Below are 12,767 nucleotides of genomic sequence, written 5' to 3'. Positions count from 1 at the left end.
TTAAAACCCGTCCACTTATCAATGTTCCAATCAAATTCCTCTAAACGTATGTCCCACCCTCATAGCTTGTTTGCGTCGGAAATACGTCAAACTACGGAAGTTAGATGATCTCAAACGTGTGTTTCAGTGCGACTTTAATCTTGGTCCCCTTTCACTCGTGGGAATCTGCGCTAGTTGGTGCGTTAGTGGTGAATTTGGGTTTCTCCTCATGTATTAATATGACAGTGTTAACTGTCATGAGAAAAACGTATTTTCGTCCTGTCTGACCTGTCAGACTATGACTATGCAGCCACTGTAGCCTACTGCGTTACAGACATAATTCACTGTCATCACTGTCATAGCTGTCATGGCGCCAGCGACGCTTACATAAACATGAGCCCAGTCACGATGAGTTTAACAGCAGACACCAGAGAGATAATGGATCATGAATCTTGTTTGTTAGTGCATGTTGCCAGGCTAGCCTGCAATTCAGACACAACTCGAAGGTAATGGCACCCATAGTACGGAGGAAATCTCATTGTCACTGGCCATTCATAACAAGTGGTGTTCTTGTTCTACTGTGGGATAATCAGTCAAACTATGTCCTTATGTTGCTATTTTTCTGGTACGCCCTAATCTCCCAGTGAACCCACTTACCTACTTGTACCAACTTCGTGTTTCACATTTTCTAACTGAAGTAGGGGGAAATGGCATTGCTGTTCCAGTACCATGGAAGCATGTCAAAGTCATGGTGACGTCAAAGTTGGCACCTTCATCCGGTGTCACCATGGTTGACCACTACTGCTCCCACCAAGGCTTGGAGACCATGTCTCATCCTCTTGGTCAGTCTGGGTGAGGCCTAATGTGTGTGTGTGTGTGTGTACTGTATGTATGTGCGTGTGTGTACGTGTGTGTGAGAGAGGGTATCCCTGCTAGGCTAACCCTCTTCCTAGAGAGAGGGTATCCCGGTCGCAGGGCCTTGGTTCCTTGGTGCGTCTTATTTCTCTGTGGTACCGTACAGGCTCACTCTAGGGATTAGCAGTGTACTGGCAGCTTCTTATACATAGGGAAGATGACAGTTCTCGTCATGGAGTCCCATCTAGCTCCAAAACCCTCTCTGCGCTGAGGTGTGGAATGGAGCAAATAGCAGATTACAGGGAGGTACGGCAGGAGAGGTCACGCACACACGCACGCACACTGGAGATAAAGAATTTGAACAAGATCTTCCTTAGTCTACTGTAGGAAGAGGGTTAGCCTACCCTAGTATTAGGGTTAGCCTACTGTACAGTAGGAAGACGGTTAGCCTACTCTAGGAAGAGAGTTAGCCTACTCTAGTATTAGGGTTAGCCTACTCTAGTATTAGGGTTAGCCTACTCTAGTAAGAGGGTTAGCCTACTCTAGTATTAGGGTTAGCCTACTCTAGTATTAGGGTTAGTCTACTCTAGTATTAGGGTTAGCCTACTCTAGTATTAGGGTTAGCCTACTATAGTATTAGGGTTAGCCTACTCTAGTATTAGGGTTAGCCTACTATAGGAAGAGGGTTAGCCTACTCTAGTATTAGGGTTAGCCTACTCTAGTATTAGGGTTAGCCTACTCTAGTATTAGGGTTAGCCTACTGTACAGTAGGAAGACGGTTAACCTACTCTAGGAAGAGGGTTAACCTACTCTAGTATTAGGGTTAGCCTACTATAGTATTAGGGTTAACCTACTCTAGTATTAGGGTTAGCCTACTCTAGGAAGAGGGTTAGCCTACTGTAGGAAGTTGCAGAGAAGCTAAACCTAGCATTAACAACTAATCACAGTGGCCATGATTGGGCAATTATTCTAAAGAGACAAAAGACCATTAATAAGTTCATGTTTTTTTCCTCTTGTAGATAGTTTGATCACATTGGGTGAGAGGATGGTGATTCACAGCCTACAGTAACGAGACACTGCATTCAATCTTGCCTGTGAATGAATGAGCACATAAAGCACTCTGGAAAGGCAATGCACCTTCTCTGATAGTGGAATGGAAATGAGAATTTGAACACAAGGTGAGTGGATAGGCCCACTTCAGCGTGAGCTCCCTCCGTCAGCGAGAGCGACGACACACACACTGAGATCACATTCTCTCCCTCATGGCATTCACATTCATCACAGCTTTACGGCCACCATTAGAAATGTGGCAGATCTCTGCTTTCCTGCTTTCACATCCCCGTTTGAGGTGAGTACCCCCAGGCCCTGTTGTCTGTCTATGTTCTTTCTCTTCTCTCAAGATTCAAGATCCGTTTATTCGCCGTGTACATGGTTCACACATACTAGGAATTTGACCAGGGTAATGGCATACGCTGATGAAGACGACAGGGTGCAGGACAGGACAGGACAGTGCAAAGACATGGCAATGCAGATGCAATACAAAGAACAGTGCAAATAAAAAATACAATATAAGTAATGAAAAGAAAGGCACAAGGCAATTTACTCAATATATACACCGAGTCTCCCAGTGTACAATAGAGTTTGGACTTACCAGTGTACCCTTTGTCATGTGCTTAAATTCAATAATTATAATAATCACTAATAAGTAATTAATCATATTATCAAATATAGATTTAGACCACTTTTTTAACCGTATTTGTGTGTGTGTTTGTGAAGTTGTTTGCCCAGGGTGGGATTCGAACCCACGTTCGACAAGCTCTCCCGTTTGAGGCTGAAACACCGACCGTTACGCCAATAGGGACGTCCATCTTGGAGGGACTGTCAGCGCTCCTTTGAGGAGTGACTTTCACCAGCTACTCCCCATTTCACTTGGTTACACTCACCCCTCTAAACTCACTCCACACGACTGGACATCTGGGTCACGGCACCAATGTAACCCATGTTAAGGGCTTGCCCCGGGGCCGCATTCGAACCCACGTTCGACAATCTCTACCGTTTGTGAGGCGGAAGCGCTGACAGTTGTGCCAATAGGGACGTCCCTCTTGGAGGGACTGTCAGTGCTCCTTCGAAGAGGGAATTTCACCACTCCACATTTCACTCGGTTACACTTCCCTGCAAATCATTGTATGCATTTGTTGGCGCGAGCATGTTTCCAGATTAACTTTTTTTCTCTGAGGTCATTTAAAGCTTTGTGTAGTTATGTCCTCTATAGTGCTGGGAGAGGTACTGTACATAGGAGAGGATCTTCTGTAAATGTCCCTTCGGCTGCAGTAGCTCAACCCCATCAGCCCAGCTTATCTCTGCACCACAGCGCCGGGCGCAGCTCAGCAAGACTCAGGGTTCTCCCCGACTCTGGAGCCTGTGAAGTCTGCTACAGAAGTCATTACCATGGCCGCAGACCACACTTATTTGATCCTTTCTGCTGCTACGGTACACCAGGCCACCGGCTGCTCCCCATTCACACCCATCTCTCCTAAAGAAAATGGCGTGTCTGTGTGGAGGAGTGAATTGAGCAAGTCCAGCGCTGCTTATCTGGCAGGCAGCGATAAATAAGCGATTGTTTGATGCAGGGTGTCAGCATCAAGTGGGTCTTGTTTTTGGGATCCAGAGACAAAGCGGTGGGTGAACTGAGGACGCAGACGCAAACAAAAATGCCTTTCCAGATCCATCCATCAGAGGGCGCTAGAATTCCACCACCTGCAGCCTCGTTTACCTAGATGCGCACTAGAGTAGAGAGTAATGAACTACAGATGAGACGATTAGGTCTAGGCTACAAGCCAACTAGAATAGGGACATTGATGTTTAAGTAGGCTTGCATCTGAGTAAAGTTATATTAGTCAAAAATGATGATGACACAAGTGACCTTTATTGGTGGATGGTTTCTGGAATGCGGTATTATACTATTATTTACAATAGCTACTATGACTTGTTTAAAACTATAGGCTACTCGTTTTTGCGCGGATTAGTCTACAAGTTGCTAATTATTGTGGGGCATTAAAGCCTTACATCATTATAGCATGTCAAAAGGCCGCTATTCAGCCACTATCTGTTCTCACGCTGAGAAGAATTGAATGTCATTGCGATTAGAGACCGTCAAATCCTGTAGAGACTGCCCGAGACTGACCGGATGAAGTAGCCTAGTAGAGGCCAGTGAGATGATGGGCTGCCTAGTAGAGGCCAGTGAGATGATGGGCTTAGTGGCCTGGAGATTGCGCACAAAGCGGTCAGTGATCTGGCACAACCGCAACACTGTCCCAACGTTGGTCGAAGTTGAGTTGAGTTCTACGAAGGGTTGCGCGGGATTTGTCTGAACCTGATGGAGTTTGTCATACGCAAGTGCTTGGAATCAAACTATTTGAGTTAATACTGCGGTGTATGGAACACAAATAAAAGTAAAATAAAAACTGTTGGTCGCATCGAACATCAATGCTGGAATATTGCCGGAGACGATAACTCATTACGCACGACTTTTACGCATGGGAAGTCGCTGGGTTGATTTAACTACGAGAATTGTTTTCCGACAGGTGTGATTTTGTCCAGCAGGAGTGGCGGGGATGGACAGAGAGAGCTCCTCTTCACTTTAACACCACTACTCCGTGACCGGGAACTTCCATGGAATGAAGTGAGAGCCGCTTACTGCAGGGTGCCAAGATGAGCTTCTACTATACCTGGAGGATTTTACACATACTTCTAGCGACGATTGTCACAGTTGCCACACAAGGTATGTCGAATTCAATGATCAATAGAACGTAGTTGTAGAATAAACGAGACTGAATAGGGAGATTGAATAGTGACTGAATGATTTCGAAATAACCATTAGGGTTACAATTCTGGTGGTTTCATATTAATCTTACCTGTTCAAATGGTATAGCCTACCTCTGGTTAAGTAAAAACTTTGATGAAGCTCAATAGGCTACCAACAGTATTTATATACCGTTTTAACTCAATTATACTGTGCCCATCAGAAGCAAAACTAATATGGTTTCTTAATCAGTAATACTACAGTATGTGGTCCCGCTGTGCACAATTCCTCACCCAATGGAATACCCCCCCCTCAGTCTGAAAGACTAGGCTTCAGATGAGTGAGCTGTGTGGGGGGGACAGGTTCAGGTTTGACCATATGAAGCAAGACAACACAACTCCCTCTCGTGAACTACTGCTTAATGTACAGTCTGTGCTACTGATTAACCATGCAATACAGTTGGTCACACCTCATTATTGTGTACATATGTTTGAATGGGTGGGATACCGCCCGTTCATAACCTTCTCATCAGTGCCTCTGGAATCCTATTCTGTCTGCCAGTATGGGATGTTCATTTGATTCCACTCATGAAATGAACACACAATTGACATTTCCATTTGTATGGTGTCCCATCAAGTTTGGTCCAGACGGCTCCTGGGTGTGCACCTCAGTTGGAGGAGCGTAATGCATAATGCAATAGCAGGATTAATGGAAAGCTTTTTGACTTCCTCTGAGATGGACGTTTCCAGGCTATGAATTATTAATAAACTGACGGGATGAAGGGATGAAATCCTGATAAAAACAGATTTTTTAAAGCAGCTGTAGGATTCTCTTTGGGTGTAGCGATTCTTATCAATTCTCTGATTGGCACAACTCTCTCGCACTAATACCTCCTGGTATGATTTCTGCTCATCTACATTAGAGACGGTATGACGAGGCTCTTATTGAGAACAGACCAATTACGCTATTAGAAGAGATTTGGCCCTCAAGTGCTTAGTTCCTGACTTCTACCCTGAGAAGGGGACATGTCCCAGCCTGGTAAACCCTGGCCACCTCTCTTCTGTTGGGTTTTGTCGCCAGGCCAGCAGGTCTATGCGCCTAGAAGCAACGACTGACAAGAAAGTGGAATCTGTGCGGTAACGGCCTGTAGAATGTAACGCGGAGATGTCTAGACCCTCAGAAATGGACTCCGTTCCATTGTTCTCCAGTGTGGAGTAACGTGAGACGTTACATGAGTAACATGAGATCTGTAGCAAGTCAAGTCAGATCACTTCATAGGGAGTCACATGGTGATCTCATTACTGCACGGTAGAATCCACAGAGCTCTATGTAATTAGCAATTCTTGGCACAGAAGTCTGAGTACAAAGTAGATTTTAAGAAAGAGCATGGATTATTTCCATTCTAAAATGAATAATTTTAGACTTAGAGGGAATTAAGCCATATGGCATTTTAATAGGCTATAGGCCTCGTTTTCAACGAGGAAAAAAGGCACAGCTACATCTAGCTTCGTGCATAATTAACATTCCATTATTAGACAAATAAACCTACATACTGAAACCAGCATAATTTGAAAGAAAATGAGTCCATTAGGATAATATATTTGGATATTATACGAAGGGTGGTTCCGGTCCTTGATTCTGATTGGCCGGAAGCCGTTGTTAAAGGGCACCGCACATGCTAAATCACTTTTTAATGTGTTTATCATATACATGTAGGTCTCTGATGGTCCTACCAATGTACAGAAGTTGATATACATTGTCAACTGTATGTATATCAACTTCATACAGTATGAAGTTGATATACATACATTGTCGGCACACTTTCTCCTGCCCTGGAAGCTCCACCCTTCAGCAAGCCAATCGGATTTTCAGAGTTTTCCGTGTTGTTACTGGCGTTTTTGGTGACGTAGATGGATGAGCATTATCATAGCCCCGCCCAGCAGGCTCCGCCCCTAGCGCCCAAGCTTCCAGGCCCCAGGTGTGCTTTCTCCAGCCCAGGTGTGCTTTCTCCAGCCCAGGTGTGCTTTCTCCAGCCCAGGTGTGCTTTCTCCAGCCCAGGTGTGCTTTCTCCAGCCCAGGTGTGCTTTCTCCAGCCCAGGTGTGCTTTCTCCAGCCCAGGTGTGCTTTCTCCAGCCCAGGTCGAGTCGAGCGCGTCTCATCAGGAATTATGCCGCATCGCTGCTCTGTTTTCGGCTGCAAAAATCCACAAGTATCGCTACATCTTGCCCCCTGCCCCTCCCCTGTTGATTCGTTCATAGCCCTATATTGCAAAAGGCAGTCGAAATAGCGTAGCCTGGTATATGGTTTGTTGCCATTTCGTTTTGACAACTGATCCGTTTATATGTTGCACAGAAAACAAGCAGAACAGTATCATTCATGGCTGGCTGGCTAGCTAGCTGCTATCAACGTCAAGTCTGGCATGTTTTGGTTGTAGCACTAGGTGATTAGTGCTAGCTTGTATTCCTGTGTTGCTTGGCAATTATTTGCAGCTTGAGGAACTATATTGCTTGGCGGAAGAATTGTGTTTTGTTTTCAATACATTTTTGTTGTTGTGCGTTTATTTTGCGAAATCTTACCATTTTAGTAACCGTTGTATAAAAGCAATAAACCACTAGAGGCCGTGGGTTACAGTGATTTTAGAACAGCTACAGTAGAAACTGCTTCGCATCGTGCCTAACAACGCCCCCTAGCTGTTCTACAATCTACTGTAACCAACGGCCTCAAGTGGCTTATTGCTTAAATACATTTTATTTATGGCGTATGTTTTCTTGTAATATTACATTAGTAGACCAAAGTACACCTTAATGAAAAGGAAAATTATTCATATTGAGAATGAACAATGCTTGTCAGGATTTATGATTTCCATATGGGTCTATCCAGTGATTTGAGTGGCAGAAAGAGCTTTTAAAGAGATTTGGCTTCTTTTGTATGATCTGAATAAAGCTTCCATCATGAAGAAGGTTCCTAAGGATTAAGAGTAGGTGGATCGCAGCTCCCTTTACAATAGATCCTCAGTGCGTACCGACCAGACTGGAACAGGGTTCTGTGGCACTCGCATCAGCAGAAACTTTTCATTCCAATTTTACTGTCGTCTTTGTAGATTTGAGGCTTTTGAAACTATCCAGAGGAGTGCAGACGATCATGCCACTCCTACCCAGCTGACGACAGGGGCAGTGGCATGTGAGGTCCTGTATCGCCTCGGTGGCATGTGAGGTCCCATATCGCCTCAGTGGCATGTGAGGTCCTGTATCGCCTCAGTGGCATGTGAGGTCCTGTATCACCTCGGTGGCATGTGAGGTCCCATATCGCCTCAGTGGCATGTGAGGTCCTGTATCGCCTCGGTGGCATGTGAGGTCCCCTATCGCCTCAGTGGCATGTGAGGTCCCCTATCACCTCAGTGGCATGTGAGGTCCCCTATCGCCTCAGTGGCATGTGAGGTCCCCTATCACCTCAGTGGCATGTAAGGTCCTGTATCGCCTCGGTGGCATGTGAGGTCCCCTATCGCCTCAGTGGCATGTGAGGTCCTGTATCGCTCGGTGGCATGTGAGGTCCTGTATCGCCTCAGTGGCATGTGAGGTCCCCTATCGCCTCAGTGGCATGTGAGGTCCCCTATCACCTCAGTGGCATGTGAGGTCCTGTATCACCTCGGTGGCATGTGAGGTCCTGTATCACCTCAGTGGCATGTGAGGTCCTGTATCACCTCGGTGGCATGTGAGGTCCCCTATCGCCTCAGTGGCATGTGAGGTCCCCTATCACCTCAGTGGCATGTGAGGTCCTGTATCACCTCAGTGGCATGTGAGGTCCTGTATCACCTCGGTGGCATGTGAGGTCCCCTATCGCCTCAGTGGCATGTGAGGTCCTGTATCACCTCAGTGGCATGTGAGGTCCTGTATCGCCTCGGTGGCATGTGAGGTCCTGTATCGCCTCGGTGGCATGTGAGGTCCTGTATCACCTCGGTGGCATGTGAGGTCCTGTATCACCTCGGTGGCATGTGAGGTCCCATATCGCCTCAGTGACAGCCTGCGTCCCCCATGGAGGTGGGAGGCCAGAGTTTGTTCCCAGCTGCAGGGGCTGCTGCCAGCTCTGGTATTAAACAGCACATCTGTCATCGTTCAGAAATGGGACAACAGGGGAACTGCCTCTGTTCCTGGTCTCATCCACAGCCCCGGCCCCGGCCCCTGCCCCAGCCTCGGCCCCAGCCTCCTCCTACCCAGTGAAACATGATTCAGACTCATGTCTGTGTGAAAAAAACAGAAGAAGATGTGTGTGAGTGTTTTTCCTTGGGTTAGTGCGTCGTCAGCAGGGCTGTGTAAACCTCTCCAGCTCGTCCCCAGGTGGCGACGCAGTGATAAAAGCAGCCGTGGGGATGATGTAGAGACCTGTCAAACAGCACAGACCATGAGGGACAAGGCCCAGTTAGATTTACCAAAGCCCCAAGCCCCCCTCGACGGGGAAGAAAAACAGCCATCAACAGCTTGATGTATGATGTGCTACTATCTCTGGTGTCTTTTGTAATCATTTCATAAAAGGAGTGAAAACGTGTCTGACTAACAGGATAGAAAGTTATGGTCATTTTAAACAGTTTGGACTTGAAATGGAAACGGGACACGGAATAGTAAATAAATAAATCATGATTTTAATAATACAGCTCTAGCTGCAGTTATAGCTAAAGCAAGTGATTTTCATCTGTAATCAAATATACTTCTTTCATAAAGCTAATGTGGGCCGCGAGTTCTATAGAGTATGAGATCATCTCTGGAAAACATTATTTGTTCTTTTTTCTCTACCTCCCCAAGTAAACCAATTAGTCTCAGATTGACAAAATAATATTACACTTTATTAATCCCTGGGGGGGGGTAGGTGTTACATCAGCCATCAACAGTGTGACAATAACAACAACAACAATAATAATAATAATAATAATAATAATAGTAATAAACAGGTGACACATATTAAGTAAAATAAAGAACTATTTCAGTGTAAAGTGACAGGGTAGGGGGGGGGGGGGGGGGGAGTCTGGGGATGGAAGTGGAGAGGAGATGTGGTCGGGGGGTCTCAGGCACCGTTGTACAGTCAGTGACTACAGTCTCATGGCTGGTCTTCCTCACCAGCTTGCTGGTCTCCCCAGCGTTGATACTGCCCAGGAAAGAGCAGTGTGCTGGGCCTCGACGTTGACCGTGCAGGCCAAGGTCATCTGCCATAATCTGTGTAATCTCATCAAAACGGACACTCAATCAGGGTAGATGTAGGCCTTCATTTCTAAAGTGACTACGTGTTTAGACCAGATCAGAGAATACTCTTGTTGTTGGTGTTGGTGTTGGTGTTGTTGTTGTCGTTGTCCCTCGGTACTCCAAACCCAATCACGCAGAAAAGGTCACACTGTCCTGTTCTGCTTTAGACAAAATACGATGTCTAATGTTTAAGCATTAAAATGACGTCTAGTAAGCCGATGTGATATTATGTCAGCATACAGCGTGAGCTAATGTGTTATTATGTCAATATACCGTAATGTAAATTACAGGATGTTTGTGGATAATCGCATTTGACTAATGCTTTCATCTGGAGTCTGGTAATTCACGCATGACACATGGCTTGGATGCAGATGTTCCATTGCTTTGTGGTACGGCCACAGAACGCGTTACGCTACTGAAATCACTTTGATACCAGATGCTTTGTCTGTGAAAGACGATCATGCTGCAGATGGAGCATCTTGGTAAACACATTCTCCTGACCTTTACCCCCGTTGGACAGGCAGTCCTCCACTTTTGATAACCGTCATGGCTCATTAGCACTCGCAGGTGTGACTTTGGGCGACTTTGGCGGCCGTGGCTCAGTGGTAGAGCGGGTCGTCCGACGATCGTAGGGTCGGCGGTTCGAATCCCGCCTGTCCTATGTCGAAGTGTCCTTGGGCAAAGACACTGAACCTCAAATTGCTCCCAGTGAGCAGGTTAGCACCTTGCATTGCATGGCAGCTTCCGCCATTGGTGTGTGAATGTGTGTGTGAATGGGTGAATGAGAGGCCATTGTAAAGCGCTTTGGATAAAAGCGCTATATAAGTGCCGTCCATTTAGCATGGATATCAGGGCAGGGGTTTTGTCTGGTCCTCCGTCTGCTATTTTACAACCCCTGCTGTAAAATTGGTGTCCAGAGACACCAATACTCTTTATAGGTATTTCCCTTCAGTCATTTGTAATATAAGTGCCCTTGAGTACAGTTTGACGACAGGTATTTTAAGATTAAGTATGAGGTCAATACTAACCTTTCATTTGAATGATTTTTATACCCCATCCAGATCATCTTATGTAAGTGGACTTTTTCCAGATATCGGTTCATATTAGTTCCGTGGGTCTTTTAATGGACAGTTTACACTTTAAAACTCTAATTCCTAATTACAAGAGTGAGACTAGTGCATTCATGTTGTGTCGTCCACTGTGTTTGCTTTTTACAACCCCTTTAGTGTGCACATCTACGGTACAGTCTCTGTCAAAGGTCAAAGGTCGTCCTGTTTGTTTTCCTGCAGAGGTGGACAGTCAGGAAGTGTCGGCCGGCACCAAGAGTCCAGCGCTGTTCCCCGTCGTCCTGCCGGTCAGCTACCGGGTGCAGGACGCCGACTTCCTGTTCCTGAAGGAGGCGGGTCAGGACATCATGGGGAACTCCAGCATGCAGACGCACACCCAGCCCCTCGTCATCCTCAGGGCCGGCCGGCTCCCTGTGATCAGCGCCACCTACGGGCCTCTGTCGGCGGAGCGGCCCGTGCCCCCGGACCTCCTCCGGCCCGCGCCGCTCTTCGGCGCCGCCGGCGCCCGCGGCTGGAAGGTGCAGTCGTTCGTGCTCACGCCGCGGGTGGAGTCGTCGGCGCCCGCGGTGCGCGTGCTGTTCTACGTGGCGGGGAGGGACTGGGACGGGGGGGCGGAGCCAGCTCGGGAGCCGCTGCCCTGCGTGACGGTCTACGCCTTCTGGCAGACCCAGGAGGTGAGGGGGTCCTGCGCCATGGGGGGTCCGAGGGGGACGTGCATGGCGGTGCTGGCGCCGGCGGCCGGCTGGTTCAGCCCGGGGGCGGGGGGCTCCAGCAGGGAGAGGCCGGACCCGGCGGAGGGCAACACCGTGGAGTTGTACTACCAGGCCCGGCCCGGCGCCGACGGGAGGTGTACCTTCGGGGACGGGGGCCGCTGGGGCGGCTCGGGGCAGCAGTCGCGGGCCGAATACGCCGCCGTGACCCCCATGCTGAGGATCGGGAGTGTGCGCCTCCTGCAGGCGCCCAAGGGAACTTCGTCCCTGTCTCGTCTCAAGCTCGGCAACGCCATCGTCATCCAGACGTCGTCCAAACCCCTGAAGAAGACGGACATCGCCTCGTTCTACATCCTCATGTCCAGCTCCTCCTCCGTGGAGAACTTCACACTACGGTAAACCCCAGTCTTCCGTTAGGAGATAATGATTATAATAATACAGGAAATATTTAATGGGATGCACAATGAAATGCATGGACAGCAGTCTAGGACATTGGATATAATATTTCATTGTTATGTGGATAGTTAAAAAGGTTGCATGATTAATATTCCGAAACTTCTGCTTAATCTGCAGGATTGGGCAGTAACGGTATTAGTTATTCTCTGATGTAATGTAGCCAGAAATGTCTACAAATCACGTCTCGTTAGAAATCAGACAATATTGGAGAAAATTGGTTTTAGCTTGGATTATAGCGGTTCTCAGGAAATGCGACCGAGGTTAACTGTCTTTCTTGGAAGCGCTGTTGTATTATTCGTGCCAGATAGTAATCATACTGTACATCAAAGCCACAGAGTTATTCCTCTATCATCAGCGATGATGTAGAAAACGATAGTTAACATGCAGCTGTTTAGCAGACAGACGTTCTGTCCAAGGGCTTTCCTGTAGGAGCTGCTACAGCTGTACTACGGTAGTAGAGCATCAAATCAAATCCTTTATTTACCCAGATAGGCATCATTGAGATTCAAATCTCTTTTTCAAGAACAATCTGGCCAAGAAGGCAGCAGAAACAAAGTTACAGCAATAAAAGAAACATAACAGACAATACAGAGACATACTTTCACAGCAAGAATCAGTTGTAGGGCAAGTTATCAAACACAGTTGCACTGACCAAGAGAATTGCTTT

General features: G+C 47.1%; 1 protein-coding gene across 1 annotated transcript in view; it reads left to right on the top strand.

The window, feature by feature from the left end:
* Nucleotides 1–4,545: 4,545 nt before the first annotated feature.
* Nucleotides 4,546–12,767, top strand: part of LOC311310177 (transmembrane protein 132D) — a gene marked incomplete at both ends in the record, with an annotated part of 31,611 nt that continues 23,389 nt past the window's right edge. Inside the window, 2 exons of the mRNA XM_084439601.1 lie at nucleotides 4,546–4,615; nucleotides 11,157–12,039. Coding sequence (XP_084295727.1) covers nucleotides 4,546–4,615; nucleotides 11,157–12,039 — 953 coding nt within the window. The remainder of the gene's footprint in view (nucleotides 4,616–11,156; nucleotides 12,040–12,767) is intronic.

This window comes from Borostomias antarcticus (genome assembly GCF_949987555.1).
Source record: "Borostomias antarcticus genome assembly, chromosome: 6".
In the NCBI taxonomy this organism is placed as follows: domain Eukaryota; kingdom Metazoa; phylum Chordata; class Actinopteri; order Stomiiformes; family Stomiidae; genus Borostomias; species Borostomias antarcticus.
The sequence above is the reverse complement of the archived record's forward strand: the minus strand, read 5'-3'. Positions and strand labels throughout refer to the sequence as shown.